Below are 23,609 nucleotides of genomic sequence, written 5' to 3'. Positions count from 1 at the left end.
AAAAGTGGATCTCACACAAAGGAGGAGGAGGGAGAGAGATGGGAAGAGTGAAGGGGTTCATGAAAGGGCACCAAGTTTCTGTTAAGCTCAAGGAATAAGTTTCAGTGATCTATGGCACTGTCTGGTGACTACAGGAATAAGGTACATGTATTTCAAAATCACTAAAAGAATACATTTTTAATATGCTCTCCACAAAAAATGGTAAATTGATATGGTGATGGATATGTTAGCTTGAATGACTATTTTTAATAATGTATACATAGAATAAAATGTGACATTGTACCCCAGAAATATACATAATTATTATAGTATTTCATCAGTTGAAAACAAACTTAAACAAGTAATTTTATACAGCAGAACTGGAAAATTTTTTAAATTACTTACATAGGTTTTTTATTAACTTCTGTTTATATATGAGGTATCCTTTATTTCCTTTCTTACAATACCCACATAAAAAAATCTGAACCTAGGGAGACCTGACTTAAAGTAGGCCAAATAGATCTCTTACGTGTAATTTAGAATTGAGAGATGCAGCTGCCCAGTAATACTTTGGCAGTGAAAGCTTAAAGAAAAAAGAGGCCACTGTCAGAAGTTAGGGAAGCCAAAGCCATGTGCAAAATCTTAGGGAAACAGAACCCACCAGGCCCTGCTTCACAGAGAGAGAAACAGAGGAGAGAGGCATGGATCACAGACAGGAAGAACTTCCAGGAATGCTTCAGAAAGTGCCAAGAATGACGGGAAAGAGATTTTTAAAGTGAGGGGAATATCTGAGGGGGATTAATGACAATATGTCTTCTACTTTAATAAAAAGTTTTAATTTAAATATTCAACATATATTTGGATCTCACTTCATACCTGGACTAACCTTACAAAGTCTTCTTTAAACTTGAGTAATTTGTTACTTCCCAATAAATGAGATTGTGTCTAAAAAAGATAATTAGTAAATGTTTTAAACTTTTGAAAAAAAACAGGACTATTCAGCAGAAAACAAAATCATTGTAATGTCTGCCAGGATAGTAAACCATACCAGAACAGAGGTCACAATTTCTGTTCTGGCATAGTTCTGACACACAAAACCTGTGTGTGCCATTTTTCAAATGTAATTGAATTAATTTTAATTACTTATATCGTTCTGGCCTCTTAGTCAAGACACAAACAAAACTGTTTGAAAATCTGTTTTAATACATTTCATATTATTAGAAGACAATGCAATCATCATAATGTGTCTGATAAATGGCACAAAACATGCTTTAAATTAGGTTTCATATATTCAACTAAAAATTGTTACAGTAAGCTATACCTTACACAACCACTACTCTATTTATTTAAGAAAACTTTCTAATTCTGCTTGCTTTCCTGAAAGTCAGTATTAATAGAAACGAAAACTCACCTCCACTAATGACAGGTGCTAAAAGGTTTTCATCACTTAAATCTTGCAACATCCATGCTGGAAGGATTCTTTTTCTCTGGGCAGGCTCTGACAGCTGTTTACTCAGGCCTCTGCATTCATTTATAGAAGACTAAAAAGGTACATATAAATAAACAAATTTCTAAGGATAACTATGCATGTTTACTGAATTTGTAAAATTATTTACTGTGCAGAAAACTATCACCAAAATATCCATCTGAAACTGTGGATTGAATTAGTTATGCCTTACAGAAATTCATTGTATTAGTTGATGTGTGGGCCCAGTATGATTTTCTCTACTGCTTAACCTAAAAACAGGAAAAGCAGATCAATCCTACCAATGTTGTTTGATGTGCTAATTTTAGTTGTCTTTTCTCTACTCAAAATAAGTTGAAGAGCCAGGTGTGGTGGCTTATCCCTGTAATCACAGCACTCCGGAGGCAGAGGCAGGAGGATCACCTCGGCCAGCTTAAGGCCAGCCTGAGCTACGTAGAAAGACTTTGTCTTAAAAAACTTGAAGAATATGTTATAAGTGGATGAGATCTTACATTTCTCACCAAACTACTTGTGGTAGTGGCCTGGGTCGCAGTTATTTCTGTGGTTGTTTTCAGATGTGAGGCACCCGCTTTCCTGTCAGGTAAATCAATCACAGGAGATTTGGGTGCTTCATTCGGTATGTCATCGTCATCAAGCATTTGACTGTTTCTAAAAAGTAAAATAGAAGGTTTTTTTAATCATTTAAATCCTTTCTACTGGCAACCATGTCACTGTAAATGTCATTGGAGTACATCTGACTGGGGAATTGGGTTCCTTTTCTCAAACTTAACAAAAATAAAAAAGCAAGTGATAGTATAGTAGAATAAAATATAGATACTAAAATATATTCATCTTCTGCTACACATGACACCATAAAATTCATTAATCTTTCCAAATCGTGGGCATAGAAACCATAGTAGTTTACAAGAGATGCCTTCCTCTTAAGGCTAAGAGCTATTTGCTTATTTGCCCATATCTCAACTCTATCTAAAGAAAAAATGTTAACGTAAGAGCATCAGCTAAGCGACAGGCCCCCAGAGAAAAAAAATTAAAATCCTAAATTCAGGTTTATAAATAGCTGCTACCAGAGTTCTGATCAGTACTGCTACTGGTGAAATGTCAAATGTAGTTCAACTAGAGGCACAATGTTCTGGCACAAAAGCATCCATGGAACATACTCTTAAAATCCATTATCTCATGCTCTCGGAAAAATACAACAGGATCATCCAAAGATGTTAGGTCATCACAAAAAGGCACATTGTATACTTCACTTTAAATGAGATCCTTAAAAAGATAAGCTACGAAAACAGAAATCAGATCAATAATCTCCAGGGGGTTGGGGACGAAGAAGCATAAGGGAACTTTTGCAGAGGTTGGAAATGTTCTATATTTCATTGTACTGGTGCTTAACATGACCATATGTGTTTGTCAAAGTGAGTAGGTGGTACATTTGATAGGGGTCAATTCTGTGCGAAAATTATTCTTCAATAACTGAATTTTTGAAGTACAGAAGATATAAGATTTTAGAAATGTGTCTAGCTGAAAGGAGTCTAATTAATGGCTTATTTTGTTTTAGTATTTCTTATACTAACAAAAATCTCCTTCAAAGGCAGACTTAAATTTCAATGGCAGGAGTCCTATTCAATGGCAGGAATATTATTAGATTCTAGGAATATTCATTCATATTTGATTATCTATTCAGCAGCTGATGGCTATCTGGGTTGTTTCCACAACAATAACGTGGACATCCTTCTATAAGATTTTGCATCTCGAGACCATAATGTTAAGTAAAATAAATCAGATACACAAGTTTAAATGTTCCATGGTTTCTCTTATATGGAAGAAACCCAAAATAGAAATAAAATTTAATAGGAAGTGGGAAGAACTTTGCCAAAGGGGAAGGTGGAGAGAAACAAGGAAAATAGGATTAAAAAAGAGAAAGAAAGAAATGGAAACAAGCTTTTGCAAATGAAAAGGGGATCAAGTGCTAGAAGGAGAGACGGGAGGTGAAGAGGACAAAAGCAGTAAGTGTGTTTTCTACAGGTACGGTCCTCCAAGGTAAATGTAAGCATGTATAGAAACACGTACTAATTAAAAAAAGATATTTGCAGACAAATATTTTCAATCTTTTGAGTATAAATGTAGGAGGGGAATTGTTGGGCCACAGAGTCATTCTACGTTGTATGTGTAAAATTCTGAGGACTATCAGAATATAATCAGAGGAAGCTACACCGTTTTACAGTACTACAATGTGTGACTTCCAGTCTCCTTCAACACTTGTTAGTATCTTTTTCATCACACGCATCCTAGTAGATATGAAGTGTGTTTTATTTTCTCACTGTGGTTTTTCATATATTCCAAATGTTTAAACATGCTGTATTTTTATATTTTTAGTATAAAATATGAAACTAATATTAATGACCTAGGTCTAAATATAAGTTTAGAAATAATTATACATGGGCATCTGGGTTGTTTCCAAGATTTAGCGATTACAAACTGCGCTGCTATAAACACAGGAGCACATATATCACTGTGGTGTGATGTTTTTCATTCTCCCAGGAACATACCCACAAGGGGAATAGCTCGGTTGTGTGGAACCTCTAATCCTAGTTTTTAAAGGAATCTCCACACTGATTTCCACAGTGGTTGCACCAGTACACACTCCCACCAACAGTGGCGAAGTGTTCCTTTTTCCACACCTCTCTCCAGCATTTATTAATATCAATGCTTTAATTTGCATTTCATGACCCAAGATGCTGAACAAAATTTTTCATATATTTATTTGCCATTTGTATTTCTTCATCTGAGAACTGTGTAGTCATCTCAGATTCCCATTTTTTGATTGGGTCTTTAAATTTGGGGGAGGGGTCCGATTTTTAAAAAGTGTTTACATATTCTAGGTATAAGGACTTTGTCTGAACAACAATTGGCTAAAATTCTTTCCCAGTCTGTGGGTTGTCTTTTAACTCTGTTGGTGATTTCTCTCATTGTGCAAAAGCTTTTTAATGAAATGAGATCCCAGTTGTTGACTCTGTAGTATTTTCCGTGCACTCTGGATTTTATTTGTGAAGCATCTGCCTACACTTATATCTTCACCTATTTCCTCTTCCGGTAGATTTAGTGTGTCTGTTTTAATATTTGATCCATTTTGACTTTAGTTTAGTACATGGTGATAGACACTAAGGAAGTAAAAAAAAAGTGTCTTTTTATGCAATGGAATACTACTCAGCCATAAAGAAAGATAAACTTCAGACTTTTATGGACAAATGGATGAACTGAGACCACAGTTGTAAGTAACATAAGTCAGATTCATGTGTAAACATCAGATTGTCTCCCTGGTGTGAGAAACTAAAAGACTAACGTCCAAAATGTGTAACAGATATTGTGAAATAAGAAGAAACTATTTAGAAGGAAAAAGAAACTAAGGTAGGGAACAGGGGAAAGCAGGGAAGGAAAAAGAAAAAAACTATGAGTTATACTACTAGCTTCTCTTAGTTCACTGACAAGAAAGATTTGTGCTAATATGGTTTGGAGAATTTTTTACGGCCATATCTTGTACACTGAGTAATTACTTTAAAGATAATAATATGCAATATATTAACTATTGTTACTATTACTTTGTATTGAAATTTTATTTTTTCATAAAATAAAAAATAGAGTATAGTATTAGTAAAAAACAATTATAAGTTTTAAAGTTCTTTATTGTCACTACACAGTGGTACTTTCGTCAACATCTTACTATTTTATTCAAAATAAGAAGTTACTGTTGCTGAATTCTGTCTGTTGATTCTTGCAATTATTTATTGTGCAACTATGGCTCCGTTTAGAAAGTCCTTGCCTACAACCATGACTTCAAATGTTTTATCTATTTTATCTTCCAGGAGCTTAAATGTTTCTACTGCAATGTTTTCATTTTTGATCCCTTTTGACTGTACTTTAGTACACATGCTCAGGGATGTGGGCCAGCTTCAGTCTTCCAGGTGTGTGTCTGTCTTCTTAAAGCAGCAGCAGAGGTCACTGATTTATAACTTTCTTCTTTTCTAATACAGGCATTCAGCCATAAATTTTAGTCTAAATATTACTTTATCTATTGCTCACAAATTTTATGTTGTTTTCAATATTTGTCTTTTCCAAATGTTTCCTAATTTCCCTTGTGATTCTCTTTGACCCAAAACTAACTTAGAAATATGCTAACTGTAAAATATGCTGAGCTTTTTATAGGTATTTTAATGTTACTGATTTCCATGTAAATATCATTACAATGACAAAATATACTATACATAATTTTGTCTACCTACTTATCCAGGTCTAGTTTATGTATTCTATAATTTAAAATCTAAAACAAATCAAATCATATTGAAGTTTTCTGGCTCAAAAAACTACTGTGTGCATTTTAGATTTTCACCAGAGTCAACATGTTTATTATTTTCTACAGATTTACAATTCTATACTTTCTGCTATTTTTATAAAAAGTTATATAAACATGGTCTACATCAGAGATTAATAGTATCTTTTTTTAGAGATTAATAGTATCTTAATAAAAATTTAAAGGGTTTTTAAATGAGGACAGTATAGTCAATTTCAAATTAATTACCCTGATTACTATCCTAGGTTTTATTTTGGATAGAAAATACAAAGGTAAAACATAACACTTAGGGGAACAATTACTCCTGAGGCATAACAAGTTTCTAAAGTCAAATGTTTTCTAGAAACATATATGGGCAAGTACACACACGCACACAGGTACTATACCTCCAACAGAGTTTAATTCTAGGATGGTTTCTATCAAAGCATTGTAATGCTCAGGAATCAGATTACAAAGACTACCATTACTACTTCATTTTAAGAGGTGACCTTACCTTAAGGTGCATTCTAGTTCCATTTCAGAGTGTGTGGAGACAACATGGAAAATATATCTGTCAACTAACAAAGAAAAACTATCTCCAGGATTCAACCAGTGCCAAAGATTTTTCTTCATTGGTAAGAGCTGGCTGTTCTCAGAAGACTGATAAAAACATGGGTTTGTGTGTATCTAACAAATAAAAAAGAAAAGGTGTCATAATTCAAAATTATGATAAAGTTACAACTATACATGAACTGATCCAGAATTTTAGTATCAAAATAATTTATAATTAAGTACATTTAAAAGTTTAAAAAACTAGTAACTGTAAGTACTGTAACTATTTATTCATAGAGGGAAAAAAGCTGTATTTTTAATTTCTCCAGGAATTGAAGAAAAAAGCAAAGGTATTAATTAACTGACTAAAAGATATTTCTATTTTGCTTAGAGAACTAAACATTAAAAAAAAAGAACTAAACATTGGGAGATAAGTAATACACATTTTTAATACAGTTTTAAAATGATAAGTTGGAAGAAAGGGATCCTTTTTAGCTTTCTAAGAAATCTGGCATGAACTCTTATTACAAAGATCATCATCCACATTCAAACCACAAGTAATAAATGTATCTCAGTCAAACTATTACCATACCTACTATCGTGAATTATGCTTGCCATTGACTGTCCCCACATTAACAAAGATAATGAGAATTGAAATTAAAAAAAGACCCATTGACAAGCACTGTAAAAATCCCAAAGAGAATCAAGCTGGAATTGGATGTTTTCATAGGTCAGACAGCTTTTTCTCATCAGTATCACTGGGGTTTTTAAATAACTAAGTTTAGCATATGACAAAGGAAAGTACAGTAACACAGATTTTTGCTGTCTAATAGAATCAAATGTAGAGCAGCTTCCCTGCCACCCTTCCCTCGAGGTCATCAGTTTAAATGAGACTTTTTCTGGAGATGTCACGCTACACTTTAACTCTGTGACAAGAAAGTAGTAAGATAAAACCTGGAAATAAAAGGAACACAAAAAAATTAAATACAGAGGCAATACAAATTTGGTAGCCCATTACTTTATGGGTCAGTCAGTTTATAAAATATGGATACACACAAGACTGCTTTAGAATGGATAGAAAATACAAAATTATTTTCCTAAGAGTTATGAGTCTGATTTTTAAGAATCAAATTATAATTTAAACTTAAAGCTTAGGACCCCTTTACAGTGTTAGCAGCCACCCCTCACTTATTTTAGAGTGGTCCTTTGGCTCATAGCAAGTAGAGCTTTGGAGTCTAACAAGGACCTGACACATCAGCAGGTTCTGAGCTCACGCACGCACCCCGCTCACTTGGGAATCTCTCCGCATTACTCTTCATCCTACTAAGGGAAGCTCCCGCTCCTTGAGTGTGTCGTGGTCAGCAAACACGGGTATGTTAGGTCAATGAATGAGACAAAAGTCAAAGCAGGAATATACATGGTGGACCTTCCGGACTATGTGCGTGCAGATTGCTGTCACCTGGCGCTCGAGCAGCTGCACACAGATATCAAAGACAATGGCCAAGAGTAAGAGAGCAGACGTCCAAGCAAGTATTTCAGATAGCCAACAAAGAATCTTTGTCTAAAAGTAAAGCAAAACCAGTCACCACTGCTCTTAAGCAGACAAACATTGTGAATGATGGAAAGGTTCACACAGTAAGTAATGCTTTTGTAAACATTCAGAAGGAGCTCGCACACTTCTCAAAAAGGCTTTCTCTTGAACCTCTGCAGAAAGAGCTGATCAATCAGCAGCATCCTGAAAATGAACCAGTTAATGTTGAGGAGGGGCAAGATTAATGGCTCAATACGGGGGAGATGGATCAAATTCCCCAACCCAAAAAACCTCAATAAAATAAGTATTTTATATGACTTAAAAAAAAAGAATAAACATGATTTCTGACTGAACCTTGAGTATTCTTTAAAGGAAGTTTCCTTCTTATTGTAGGCTACAGTAAGACCATGCTTGTAGTCATAAGTAGTTTAAAAATTCAGACGAGTCTCAGTAACATTAAATATTGACACAGTCTTAATCTCAGAGTAGGGAATTAAATAAACACAAAGTCATAAAATTATAAGAGTAGAAAAGGTAAAATACTTAAAGAAGAGAAACTACATTTTTTCACAAAGCCATCACAAACCTAAACACAAAGAGAACATTCAGTTTGACTATTTTTCCTCAGCTGAAAGCATTTAATATTTAAAGTCTATATAACTGGTCTGGGAATATAGCTCAGTGGCACAGCGCTGGCCTGACAAGTGCAAGGTCCTGAGTTTCAATTCCCATTACCAAAAAAAAGTATATGTAAGTAAATACAAAGCTGTTAGCAAATCTAGCCCCAAGAAAAAAGTAAACCAATGTCCCTTAATGACCTTTTCCTTAAACAATTTGTCCAGGAGATCCCAAAAGTAAAAGCAAAACTGAAATTCCAACAAAGTTCAATATTTGATCCTTTAACTTATTCCAAGTACATATAACTCAATAAGTTTTTAAAAAATCTATGGCAAACTACAAATATCCCAATAAAAGTGCCGCCTACACATTAAGTCCAGAAAAGTTGTAAAGAGGGGAAAATCTAGTAATATTAAAAAGCAAAAAGAGAAAACACAGAAATAGGAATAAGGAAAATATTATATAAAACACCACACTTTTCAAAGTGATACTATATTTTATACCAGTACATTTGTAAGTAAGGCCAAAATTGACAAAAGCTTACAGAATATATACCAACTTACTAACCCAAATAAAAGCATGTTTGTTTATCTATCTATATTTCTGTGAAAATAATTTGCATAAAAAATTTAATTATAAAAGGGAAAACATATTCAATCTGACCTACATTTTAAAATGCATTGTACAATTAAACATCTTCCCAACCCCCAAACCAGCCTATATGAGAGACATATTGTTCATGTGTGCCTTTTAACATATCCGAGGGATTATAAATGCAAATTTAAATAGGTTATGCTATAACTTAAGAACTAATGCAAAGATGCATTAACCCAGAAGAACTGGAACTAAAATATAAATCAATTTTCTATAGCTTTCTCCCAGAGTTGCCATTAAATATTAAAGAAAGATTGATGTATACCCAAAAAAGAGGTTAGTTTATTTTCAGTGTTTTTCACTTTAATTTAGAAAACATTTTAAATTTTTATTTTGCCAAATAAGTTGAGGCAAGGCTATTATAGGTTTTTATACATATACATATACTCATAATACATATTACTCATAAATTCATAGAAAAAAATCACAACTCAAGAATTTTGTGAAACAGAAAAACACAATACAAAGATGTACATTTTGAAGATCAACATCAAAAGGCAAAAAAATGCTCCTCATATGTTGTAACAGAACTACTTCAACTACACCATTCAAAACCAAAATGGGAAAGATTTTATTAAAATGAAATAAAAGCACTCATGGCTGTAAATTCACCCTGAGAACATAACTATCCTCTGGTAATACAGTCATTTATACCAAACATCATCATTTTGCCTTTATAATGCATTTTCCCTGCTGCTATTAGACTGAAGATTAAGTTTAAATAACATATTAAAAAACTAACATCATCTCCTCTGCACTATTTCCAAGAACTGCTAGAAAACTAAGGCATTTTTTAAAGAAGAAATATGGGGGGGGAAGAAATTCATCCAATTTAAAAGTACAGATTAGTAATTGTCTGAACTGTATTTAACATCACTGTCAAAACTATGCTTTTATTTGATGGTGAGTTTGGATTTCCAAGCTGAAGGAAGGCAGAAAAAAATTTAAACATTTTATTTTCGGGTATACAGAATGGATCATCATAATATAATATTTTATATATTCATCTCTATAATTTGACAAGGTTTTTTCACAAAAATGTCCTCACTCACTTTATCACAGTGGCATATGTAACTTGCTTTAGGAGATGAAAGAATTTCTGTGATTGAATAAGGGGCAGAGAACAAGCGACATGTAATGCAAATTAAGGTAAAGTCAGTGATCTATTAGTCACTTGTCTATCTCATTATTTCCAAGATTTTAAAACTTCCATTAATAATTAAAATCACTTTTAAGATCTCTCTAAATTGTACTTTGAAGGTTAACTGTAAAAAGTAACTGAATAATTAATCAGTACATTATTCAGCAAACTGAATAAATTAATTTATTTCAAAGAAATGAGCATTTTCTTGAAACCATATTAATATAAACAAGATATCACACAATACATAGAACAAAGGATCTATTCAAGTCTAGGATGCATCTTTCCTTCAAATGAGGTAAATGTAAAAAGTCCTGGAATGACATTCAAATTTTAGTTAAATGCTCCAAAATAGCACTCAGATTCTATTACTAGATATATACATTTCAATAATAATCAATACACTTTTTCACGTTTTCCAGTGTTTGGTAATCTGCCATCATGGAAGTGTCGGGACTTGTTGAATTGTGCCCCCAAAGCCGCATGTGGTCACAGTGGCAGGTCTTCCTAGGGCCACCGAGTCTAGCACTGTTACCTTTAAGATGCCCTAAAAGTGTTCCCTATCCTACTCTCCTCTTGGTTCCCTCACAGGTACTTATCTTGAATTTTGTTTATCATTTCCTTGCTTTTCTCTATAGTGTTAACCATTTAACACTGAAAATATTGCTTATTTTGTAGGATTTTTAATTTTATATAAAATTACATTGTATCATATGCCTCTAATGCTTTCTTTTGTAATTCAATATTATGTTCCTGATTTTAATCCTTTTTATGTTTTTACTATAATTTATTATTCTCATTGCTGTGTGTATTTCACATTGACGTGTATATATATACACACACACATATATCAACATACTCCCAATACTGTTGTTGCTGGAAATTTATGTTGCTCTTAATATTTTTGCTATACTGCTTTCTTATGGGATATTGTTGTAAGATTGGTTTCTTTTTTGTAGTAAATAAAAGAGTATGGAAGGAAAATCTGGTATTTATTTGGCTCTTCACAATTCAGTTGATAAATGCTTTCATAACTAAATGTGTGAAGTTTTTTTTTTTTTGGCATCTTCTGGGAGGCCCATACTGAGTGTTAATCAAGATATTATAAGTTGAATAATCAAGATACTATAAGTAGAATAAAAGTACTAGTGGTTTACTGGTTTATTTTCTGTGACATACACATATAACATTGTTTCTGTGACAATATATAATTATCAGTGAATTTAGATGTAAAAAATACAAATCTAGAAGAGTCTATAAATCTATTATAACAGCTGATAATCTGTTTTGATAAATAAGGTAGAAAACAAATCATCAAGGACTTTTTTAAAAATCTACTTATCAAAAAGTAATTACCATAAATTCTTTCTTTCATTAACACAGGTTATAGACAGGCAAATCCAAATCATGCAGGAAGTTAGGATTGAGTCATGGATCTTTCACATGAAAGACCAGGCGTATTATCTGCTGCAATTGCTATTTTAAATAAGGTAGTCCCTTTCAGAAAAAGTACAGTAGGAATTTAGAGATTCCTATCTTCTTTCTCTGAATGTGCTTCAGAGAAAGCACAAACTTCTTTATGATAGAACATAGTAATTCATTAAAAAGATTTTAGAAACTGAGGACTAGAAAATAACATACTTCTGTAAAAATCCATGATGTCCCCACTCCCAGAAATGCCACATACAGTTCTCACTGCAACATTTCTCATGCATTTAGTAACATTAATTTGGCTTCTACCACATGACAGGTGTTATGCCTATATTCAAGAAGTTTATGATTTAGTAAGTCTCATTTAGTAAGAATAAGATAGTTTCAAAGGACCCAGAGATGAATAACTGATGGTAAATAAAAGAGCTCCCAAGGAGAACTGACTAGAAATATTAATACCTTTCTAAAACCAAGACAATCTCAAATGAAAATGAGATACAAATCTTGTTTTCTCCAGGGTTGAAACAGACAGAATTCAGCCCTATTCAAAATTTTACCTTTATTAGAATTAAAAGATACTTTTCAAATTTGGGAACAGTTCAGTGTAGCATAATACAAAGAAGTAATTCATGCTTGTGTAAAAAGAAAGAACTCATGATACAACAGGAAGTTGTATATAAAATATGAAAATTAAAACTGTGCTTAAAATGTTATAAATTAATGAATTGCATAACAGTACTTGCACAACATAGAATCTAGTCCAAAATAAGGGGACCTTCATACTTATAATTGATTCTCCTACACAAGATATTCTACAAATGGGAGGGAATAATCACGTAGTATATGCTCAGAAATTGACTGTCCCAACAAATCACCAGGATTAAGGCTACAAAGTAAGTAATTAAAATTTTAGACCTTAATGGAAACTTTCAAATTAAAATTTTTTGGTAGAACCATTAAGTTAAACTAGTTCTAAATCTTAGAAATATGTAACCTGCATAATCAGGCATGGAAATATGTGAAAATATAACTCTTTAATACAGACGTCACTTCCGTCATCACATCCCACCCTAAAAAACAAAACAAAACAAAAACATTACAGTTATGGGCTTTCTCAGAACTGTACTCAGAACTTCCAGTTATAAACACAGAAATAATGTATATATGAACAAGCTGTTATATTTCATTAAAATTCTAACTATATAAATACAGCTTTTCCCCAAGAAGATACATAGTTTAGCAGTTTGGATTTTTTTTGATAGCAAGAATCAAACTCACAACTTCACACTTATCAGGCAGGTGCTTTGCCACTAAGCTATATTCTCAGCTCAGTTTATCTCCCAGTGAGATATGATACAATTTCATAGTGAGAATGATATAGTTTCATATTAATTCCCTATGTCCACAACCTCAGAAACTAATCAGGTTCTGAAACAGTGAGAGACAAAATGTTCAAACAAATCGTTCACAACATATTTACCGGTTTGATTCGAAGCTGATCACCCACCACCTCAAGAATGGCATGTCTTCTGGATATTCTCTTGTCTGTTATCTAAAGGGAAAACAAATAAAATTTCAAATAGAGACAGCTCCTTAAAATATAACAAAACAAAACAAATAAGCAAACAAAATCCTTAGCAATGTTCCTGAAATCAGTGAGCTACACATAAACTATCCTTCATTCAACAACTCTATATTGAAATGATCGTCCTCATTTAAAAGACCATGGAACAATATAGATATGAAGAGACCTGCCCAAAGTCATGGAAGAGCAAATGACAGAGCTAACACAGGGTTAGGACCTGCAGGTACCTGGATCTTACACGGGAGCTTCCATTCGTGACAGACAAACCGTGGAAATTCTTATCCACAAAACTTATATGAGAAAAAAAAATCTACATAACATATATTATTAGGGAAAGACAACAAATGTTTTAAAAAGAGGCAGTCTGGTGAGTGTAAAGAGTGTGGCCGCAGGCTTCGAGGTCAGGCGGAGGCAGCTCTGTAGTTAAGCTCCCCGGCCATTCATGGTAGTGGAGAAAACAGCAGTCAGAAGAGAAAGCATTAACACCCAAATGTTTATGACAAACCTCTTTTCAGGAGATTGGCATGTACATATAAATAAAATCACACACACACACACACAAGGTATCAAAACCTATGGTGAATACATATGTTTTTTAATTTTATTACAGTAAAAGGCACATTGTTATTAATCCCATATCAGAAAATTCCTGCCCACTTCAAACCAGCTTGTCCCATCAGAATGACACTTTCCGAAGCAATTCTGAAGCTCTCCGGCGGTAAGGGGAGAATACTGGCAACCCAATACAGGACGTGACGCTTGTCAGGCTAAGCTGTATGCCTCGTTCCTCTTTATGACGAGTAAGCAAAAGTACAATGATTGCTCTGGGCAAGTATCAGCCAGTGCAAAAGCAGGCCCATAAAGACATTCTGATGCGTTCTCCTCTACCTTATCACCAAACCTAGCAGCGTGAACTTCTGGCTCTTCCTCAAAATCAGAAAGACCATGAAAGGTTAATGTTTTCAATTGATTCAAGACACTGAAGCAGTTCCAACAGTAGAGCTAAAGAAAAGACTTCCAGGACTGTTTCAGAAAGCGGCAAGAACGATGAATAAGTATATTCAAAGCAAAGGGCAATATTCCGAGTATCATTAAAGCAAAGTCTTTTACTGTAACACATTTTTTAAAGTTTTTAAACATTCACGTTTTCCTCACATCATTTTTGCTTCATATTTACAGCAATGTTCTAGTTACACTCAATCATTTCTGCAGACCCAAAGCTCAAAAATCATCAGCACTTAAAATGTTAAAAATTAGGGCTGGTGGTTGAGTTCAGCAGCATAAGCGCGTGCTTGGCAAACACAAGGTCATCAAGTTCAATCCCTGGTACCCCTCCCCACCAAAAAAGTTTCAGAATTGTTTAAAAAAAATTATCATTAATCTTTTCCACTTCACTGTAAATTCAATTCCTGTCATTAAGATTACCTTTTTATTTGTGGCTAATATATAATAAAAGTACTTTAAACACCAAATCAGTTAACATCCTAACTATACAACCCTTCCCTTGGTTAGCTTACTATCTAACACTTGAACCCTGGCATTGTCCACAGCAGGACTAAAATTATCTATAAACACAGACTATAGCAATGCATAAATACAATTAAATCCACTGGTCCTGCAAAATGTTGCACAATTGTGAAAATGGCAGAAATCAGTACTCATTTTTTTCAATGCCAGCCATTCTGCCCTTAAAGCTATGACTATAATGCAAGTAGTAACATCAACAATAACAATAAAGAGGACTTCCAGGGAGATGGCAGAGTGGTAAGCAGCAACAAATCCTCCTCTCCAAGACTCAGATTCCAGACCCTGGAACACAACAACTTAAAAGAAGAAAGACAGAAGTGGGGCCCGGGGACACAGAAGAATCTGAGAGGACAACTGGACTCCAGAGAACTGCCTGAATAAACCACTGTCAGTCAGCAAAAGTGAAGCAGTTAGGGGAGATCTAAGGCCAGGACTCCTCAAACTCTTTAATGAAATCAAAAGGAAGCAAGCATTACCTTGATTCCAAAACCACAAAAGGATCCAACCAAAAAGGAGAACCACAAGGCAGTCTCTTTAATGAATACAGATGTAAAAATCTTCAGTAAGTTATTGGTGAACCCTGCAGAAAATGATCTTTAAAAAAAAAAAAGCACACATTATAACGAAGAAGGATTCTTTCCAGGGATGCAGGGATGGTTCAAAAATTCAATATATGTAATACACCACATAAACAGAAGAAAGGACAAAAATTATCATCTCCATAGATGCGGAAAAAAGCATTTGACAAAACCCAACAGCCAATCGTGATTAAAAAAAAAAAACGCAAGAAAACAGGAATAGAAGGACTTTATCTCAACCTGATAAAAGCCATCTATGACAAACCAACTACCAGCATCATATTAAATGGAGAGAAGCTGAAAGCTTTCCCTCTAAAATCAAGAATAAGACAAGGATTTCCATTATCGCCACTTCTGTTTAATATGGCTCTTGAAACATTAGTTAGACAAGTAAAACAAAAAAAACAAATAAAAGGGATATGGACAGAGAAAGAGAAAGTTACATTATCACTATTTGTTGATAACATGATCCTTTAAATAGAAGACTCCAAAAACACCAAAAGACTTCTAGAATACCCAGATTCAGTAGCATAGCAGTATACAAAGTCAACATTTGAAAATCATAGCGTGCTTGTACACCTATAACAAACTCACTGAGAGGGAAATTAGCAATAGAATCAAGAAAAATGAGATACTCAGGAACTAACCTAATCAAGGAAGTGAAAGACCTCTATAACTATAGTTCTCTGAAAAAGGAGATTGAAGAGAACATCAGACAATAGAGAGAAAGCCTGTTCCTGGACAGAATCAATATAGTCAAAATGGCTATCTTTACAAAACTACTACATAGATTTAATACAATCTCAATCAGAATACCAACAATATTTCTTACAGAATTGGAGAAAGCAATCCTAAAATTCATATGGAACCGGAAGACACCTAGAATAACAAAAGCAATCCTGGACACCAGAGTGAGACAGGGACATGACAATCCCTGACTTCAAATTATGCTACAAAGCTATAGTAATTAAAAAAAAAAAAAAACCAGCATGGCATTAGGAAAAACAAAAAAATAAACTCATGGGTTAATGAAGCAGAGGAGAAAATATTAAAATAACTCCACGCAAACTTGGCTATGTTATTTTTGATCAAGGGGCCAAATTCCTTTGCTGGAGGAAAGACAGTCTCTTTAACAAATGATGCTGGGAAAACTGGCTACCCACATGCAGAAGATTGAACCTAGACCTGTATCTTTTACCATGCACTAAATTAAAATCAAAATGAATCAAAGATCTAAACATAAGAACAGAAACAATCTCCTTGAAAACAAAACAAATAAAACTTTTGAACACATAGTGTATGCAACAACTTTCTGAACAAAATATCACTTGCATAAGGAAAAACACTAACAATCAGCAAATAGGATCACATCAAATCAAAAAGCTTCCACACAGCAAAGGAAACTATAGAGTGAAAAGACAACCTACAGAATGGGAAAAAAATTTTGCCAGCTACTCTTTGAGACAAAAGAATAATATCTAGAATATATAAAGGACTCAAAAAAATTAGACACCTCACATTGAAAGACTCAATTAAAAAATGGGCATCTGAAATGAATAAACATTTCTCAGAGAAGAAATACAAATGGTCGGGGCTGGGGATTTGGCTCAGCGGCACAATCGCCTGCCTTGCAAGCAGGCAGTCATGAGTTCGATCCCTGGTACCGATAAAAAAGAAAAGGACAAAAAAAAAAAAAAAAAAAAGAAATACAAATGGTCAATTGGTCATTTGAGAAATGCAAATTAAAACAACACTGAGATTCCATCTTATTCAGAAAGAATAGCTACCATCAAGAAACCAACCAATAACAAATGCTGGCAAGGTTGAGAGGAGAAAAGAACCCTTCTGCATTGATGGTGGGACTGTAAACTGATATAGCCACTATGGAAATCATGATGGAGATTTCTCAAAAACCTAAAAGTAGAAATTCCATTGCTCCTTCTAGGTATCTTCCCAAAGGAGTTACAGACATCATAGCACAGTGATATCTGTATACCCATGTTTATATCAGTGCAATTCATAATTGCTACATCTTGAAAACAATCTACATGTCTGTCAATAAATGAATGGATTTTTTAAAATGTGGTATTTATACACATTGGAGTACTACATACTCTCCCATTAAAAAAAGGATAAACTTGGGTCATTTGTAGGAAAACAGATGCCCCTCAAGACCATTATGTTAAGTGAAGTGACTCAGACACACGTTCCTAAATATCATATCTTAAATATCACTTAACTATCAGACAATAGGAAAAAAGATAAAGAAAAAAGTATTGTAACTCAATGCAGACCAAGAGTACCTTGACTTAGTACAGTTAGCACAACTGTCTTCTTACACATTTTATATCTTCTTTAATCTATTAGTCAGGTGCTCAGTCTGTATATAATTAACTTTATACGATCTTGTAAGATAAATAAATGAATCTGAGACTGGAAAAGTAAAGAGGGGTAGAGGGGAGGGAGGGAGAAAGGAAATGTTCTGTCATGTGTACCGACTCCCTACAGGGAATGGAAACATTATATAGTGTAAACATGTACTAATAAAGTCAACAAACAAAAATTAAACAAGAATCACAATAAAATGAGTAACACAAAACCACAGTTAATGTTTCAAATATTTCCTACAATAAAACATCATGAAGACGGCCCATTTTAAATAAACCTCTGAATAGCCTGAATGGCTATTTCAGGGAAGCAAATATAAACTCTTCCGACTTTCAAATTTTAGAGATTTCCTTCATTTTCCCCAGTGTTCCCTAGTAGGCCAAAATCAAAAGCAGTTGTCAAAGCACTTTATCATTTGCATAGAACTTGCACTACAATGTAGAAATTGACAATCACTGCCATGGTTTTATTCATATTTCACATATTTAGAAACTAAAAATCCAGAAAATTAAAGTAACTTAGTAGAACACTCTTTGAGTCGACTTATGCCAAATGCACACTCTTAATAAAAATAATTTATATAAGGAAAAACACACATACATGACTATACCTACACACAATATTTTAAAAGTAATCATAAATACAAATTATTCAGTGGCTCACAGTAAGAATTTTCTGTTCAAACTTTGGTACCAAGATCTCATTGCTACTTCAATAATACAAACAGATTTTCTAATCAACAGAGTAATAAACTGTGAAGTATAAAATCATAATACTTAATGATGTTTCTTATAATAATCCATTTTAGGTTTCTTTCTTTTTTAAAACTATATTTTTACAGAAAGAAATAATGACTTTTCCTATCTCAATCTTTCTTTGCAATAGGTTTCCCTATCATTAGGAAAAAAGGATATTTTAAATAATACAAAAGCACAATGTGACCCCTAGTGGTCACATGTTTCTACAACTCTGCAATTTCATTACAAGCCGCACATCTTTAGAGTAACAAAGTGTCTGCAAGACTCAAATTAACATTATTTAGTTATAATGTTCCCTTTAAACCAAACTTCTAATCCTGTGTAGGCTACAAAATTACCATTCATGCTTTCTTCAGGGTTCGTTTTTATGTTTAAGAAATTATCACTAAAACATTTTAATTCCAAGGCGAGGCTATAGAGGGATCTGGGGAGACGAAATATGGATTAGCCTGAGGATCTAATGTCTTGCTGTATTTAACATTGTTCCTTGTGCAGAATGAATGTTCAATACATCCTCATTACTATATCAATAGGAACAGCAATTATTTTCCACAATGAAAGCACTACTCTATACTTATTGGGTATTACCTGTTTTAGTTTTCAAAAAACCCGTAGAGATTTTATAGGTGAGAAAAAGGAAGTGCAGACAGGTTAAGTAACTATGAACTTACAGACACACAGCCAATTAAGCAGTGAAGCCAAGATTTGACCCTAACACTCTGATTCCAGAGGCACCCTTGCTCCTAACATTGTACTGCCTCCCTTACTGTCACAATACAAAACTTTTTTAAAGATTATACAGTTTTAACTGTTCACATTAGAACATAATAAAGAACTTAAAATAAAGAAAAATGGCTATTTAATAATCAAATAGACATACTAAGAAGATCTCAGCTCTAAATAAAGCTTCAAAAGACTTGTAATTTCTACTTGGTCCTGATTATTCTAGTGTCATACTCATGTCTAACAAGATGTCATCCAAATTCCCAGTTCTCTATTCACAGTAGATAATAAGACAGGACTTGGGAACACTCTCAGGGCACTGACAATGGACAGAAAATGATTTGATATTAGTCTGCGAATAGAATGAGAAAGACAGTTAAAAAGCAAAGAAACTCAAGGTTCAGAAAGAACACACTGACTCAGCCCTTTTAGGATTGAGATAAATATCCTAACATACTTCAAATACTGTATACTAAAATCTTATCCAAGTTTATTTGCTGGTTGCAAAGAGTTATCACATTTCAATGAGACCTTCAGCAGAAAGTCAGACATTTTACATTTTGGAAAGCCATAAAAATGGTTGAAATTGAAGCATTCCATCTTCTGCACAACAAATGTAGGTACCTAAATTCTAATCACTTCAAGAAATTTTAGTCTTCCAGTGAGTCAAAGAAATCAACAAATACAACAATTAAAATCCTCATTGCCCACAGCTAAAGCACAATTAATAGAAAGATTGCTAAAAACTTTTGGGTGCGTACAATTCAGCAGATCAACTTCCAAGCCCTATGCTGTAGCAGACGACAGCAACCAGGAGGAGAAGTGGGGGAAAGCAGGGGGGACCAAAGATGCTGAAACACAGATATACAGATGCATCATTCCAGAAGAAGTAAGATTCCCCTCAACTGGACAAGACTGAAGACGCATCTCACACCAGCATTTGCGAGGTCCAGCTAAAAAAGAATCCAAAAGACGAGGCCTAAAAATACATGCAACCACATATAACAAGCTCAGAAAAGGCAACGCCTCTGGGAGAATGGAGGTCACTTGGAAGAAATAATAAATACAGTTCCACAGATCTTGGCTTCTTAAATACCATTCCCCATTCAAAGACACCTGAGCTCTTTGGAGAAATAATTAATTCCAGGTCTGGGACCCAGAAATGTAGCCTGCTGTGGTTTAGATCCAAAGTCTCCTGTGTTCAGAGGCAAGCCTTTTGGAAAGTGATGTGGCCCAGTGGATGAATCCATTGATGAGTGATGGCCGAATGTGCTCTTGGCAGTGAGGCCTGGTCAGAAGAGGTGGGCACAAGGGGTGACCTGGTGTATTCTTGTCCCCAGCTCCTCTCTTGACTCTGCTTCCTGACTGTGCAAATTAAGCAGCTCTCCTCAGCAGTGCTGTTACACGATGCTGTTTCTACCTGTGAGTCAACTAAACCTCTCCACCTTTAAGGTGTGGATATCAAGTATTTTGTCTCAGTGACAGGAAAGCAGACAAATACATGGACCCAGGACAATTTGTTGTGCCGGAAAATAAAAGAAATGCTCAAAAGTTTCAGACTGTCATTCTACAAACTACACACTCTTCACTAAGACATCACCTTAGCCAAGTGGTCACATGTATCAGTCACCAAAGAGCAAAAAATTGATATCCTGATGTGGTGCTGAGTCTACATGATCCATATAATATTCTTGCCAAAAATATTTACCCTGAATCAAATTATGTGCAAAAAAAAGACAAATCAAAACTGAGGGACATTAGAAAAACTTACCTAGACTTGTAATAACATTCATGTTAAGATGAAAGGCAAGAGAACCATTCTAGATGAAAGAGGATAATATTTAAAGATCGTGAACTCTTTTAAAAAATGTTTTTAAAAGGATAGCCTTATAAAAGCAATAAAAAACTAAATAAGGAACATTAAAATTTACTTCATAGTTGTAAATTTCTGAAGTATACAATATATGGTTATGCAGAAATGTGCTTAAAGGATACATTCTAACACACCTTAAGAAATATATATTAACAACTGCAGAGATGAAGTGCTTAGTTACTTTTCAAATTGCCAAAACAAAATACCTCAAATCCAAAGTTAAAGGAAGAAAGGTTTATTTGGCCCACAGTTTGTAGAGGTTTCAGTCCATAGTATGCTGGCTCCAACACAGGGTGGCTTTGCAGAGGGGCATCTCAGAGGAAAAACAATTCGTGCCAGCCTGAAGACAGCAAAACAAAGCCATGAGCCACAACTGATACCTGACAAGTTCTATATTCTATCTAGACTACTCAGTTTAGGGAAGGTGCCAAACCAATCGGTGGACTAATCACATGCCTTTCATCTCAGCATCATACATTCTAGATTCAGTCACCTCTGAAAAAGTTCCACCTATTGATTTCATGAGGCTTTGAGGGTATATCTAGACACAAAACATAACATTCTGTTCCTGGCCCCACAGAGACTCATATACATTCCTTTATGCAAAAGGCATTAAGTCCATCTCTAAGAGTTGCCAAAGTCCCATCAGGTCCAGCATTACTGAGAAGTCCAAGTCAAAAGTCTCCTCTGAGATTTAAGGCAAACTCAGCTGCAAGTCCATGTACAAATGAAAAAAAAAGTTAAATAATTTCAATATTCAATGGCACAAGACAGACATTTCCATTCCAAAAATTACAAACAGAGGAACAGCAAGGAATGGAAATAAAGCAAATCTAAAATCCAGCAAGGGCAAACATCAAATCCTGCAGTTCCACATCCAGCATCCCTGGCAATCTGTGGCAAGTTGTGAACTCCAAAGGGTTTGGGTGGCTCCACTCCTGTATACTGCCAGTGTAGCTCCCAAGGCTTCTCTCTTGAGCCAGCTCTGCTCCTTTCTTGCAGTTTTCCTCAGACAATCCACATTCCTGGCTTCTCAAAACTTCTGGAGTCTTTACTACATGCACTTCAGCTTCACGCTCACAGCTTCACACACTGCCCTCTCAGGGGCACACTGCCTGGCCTTCCAAACCTCCTTCTGAAATCTGGGTGGAGGTCTTCCTGATCCCACAATTTTTGCATTCTGCATACACCTAAAACCAGCACCATGTGAATGACACTAAGATCTGTCATCGGCTGGAGCAACAGCTAGGCTTTCCTCTCTCTTGGCTATAATGGCAAACTGCCTGGATCACTGAGCACTCTGAACCCAATCACTGAGGAACAAATTCTCTAGGCTATGGCCATGGTGCTCTAGGCTGTCTTCTCAAAGCAAAATTTTTCACCTTTCCAAATTTGAGTCTGCAAAGGCTAGAGTCCTACTGATTGTTGTGATGTCCTCAGGGCATCCTCCTCCGTTTTCTTCTGAAATACTTGATTTTTTTCTTGCTAGTCTTTTCAGAAAACAATTTCTCTTCCATCTTTGCAGTCCATGACTTTACCAGAGCTTCCTTTCTGGCCAAACTCAAAACATTATAAATCGTTCTGCTGGGCTTGTTGCTCCTGATTTTCAACACAGATTGGCTAATAGCCCCCAAACAACAGCCATGCCATGGCCTCAACATTAGATTGTCATGAAATTTCTTCTGTAAGATTCATTAGTCCACTGCCCGTAATTTCAGTCTCAGGCAAAGTCTCCAAACAGGAGCAAAATGCAGAGGCATAAGACACATAATCTGGAGTTCAACACCAAATGCAATTCTTCTCCCACAGAAAACTCCAAAGCCTAGTGTGTTTTTTCTGTTTTTGTTTCTGAGGGTTTTTTTTTTTTTTTTTTGGTAAGGGAATACAACAAAACAATAAAGTGGAACAAAACAAAATTGTGAAAAAAATATTGAATTTCAAAAACAAGGCAGAAATTCCCCCACAGTTACTTTATTACATATCATTATCCACTAAACAGATGCTCAGACTACCTGACCCTGGCCTGCAAAGTCAATCAATCAATAAGCATTAAGTTGTTTTTGTGTCTCAGTTGCTATCATCCCAGCCATGCTCCTCTGACTCAGCTAGTTGCCTACATGGGAAGGGTCTGAGGGGCCAGGGTTCCTCTTGTCTCCCAGTCCATATACCAGGTGGCTCTTGGGAAAGGCACCAGGCCTGGTCTGCACCAGCAAAATTTCTGTCAGCATTCTGTTCTTCTGAGCTCTGACAGACTCCCTCATCAAGTACAGCCTCAGGTACTCCAGGCCTGCTTTTTCAGGCAACATCTCTGTGACTTTCCAAACTCTTCACCCTTCCAAAACCAGTTCCAAAGACTCTCAAAACACATGGTCAGGTATGTCATAGCAATTACCCCACTCTCGGTACCAGCTCTTACTTTTCTCACTGCTGAGGCAAAATACCTAACAACCAAAGTTAAAGG

The 23,609-nt window shown here is 34.9% G+C and overlaps 1 protein-coding gene across 5 annotated transcripts in view; it reads right to left on the bottom strand.

The window, feature by feature from the left end:
- Positions 1 to 23,609, bottom strand: part of Aplf (aprataxin and PNKP like factor) — an 88,683-nt gene that overhangs the window by 58,010 nt on the left and 7,064 nt on the right. The window contains exons 2-7 of one of the 5 annotated variants that reach the window (XM_063229539.1): positions 21,355 to 21,488; positions 13,197 to 13,268; positions 12,711 to 12,786; positions 6,304 to 6,476; positions 1,957 to 2,113; positions 1,391 to 1,520 (exon numbers count right to left, since the gene is read on the bottom strand). In XM_063229539.1, coding sequence (XP_063085609.1) covers positions 1,391 to 1,520; positions 1,957 to 2,113; positions 6,304 to 6,476; positions 12,711 to 12,786; positions 13,197 to 13,240 — 580 coding nt within the window. In that variant the 5' untranslated portion in view covers positions 13,241 to 13,268; positions 21,355 to 21,488. The remainder of the gene's footprint in view (positions 1 to 1,390; positions 1,521 to 1,956; positions 2,114 to 6,303; positions 6,477 to 12,710; positions 12,787 to 13,196; positions 13,269 to 21,354; positions 21,489 to 23,609) is intronic. The other 4 variants (XM_063229537.1, XM_063229540.1, XM_063229536.1 and 1 more) reach the window with 4 other exon arrangements.

This window comes from Cavia porcellus, unplaced genomic scaffold (genome assembly GCF_034190915.1).
Source record: "Cavia porcellus strain 051 isolate PalLab524CR breed Dunkin Hartley unplaced genomic scaffold, mCavPor4.1 scaffold_18, whole genome shotgun sequence".
NCBI classification, from domain to species: Eukaryota; Metazoa; Chordata; class Mammalia; order Rodentia; family Caviidae; genus Cavia; species Cavia porcellus.
The sequence above is the reverse complement of the archived record's forward strand: the minus strand, read 5'-3'. Positions and strand labels throughout refer to the sequence as shown.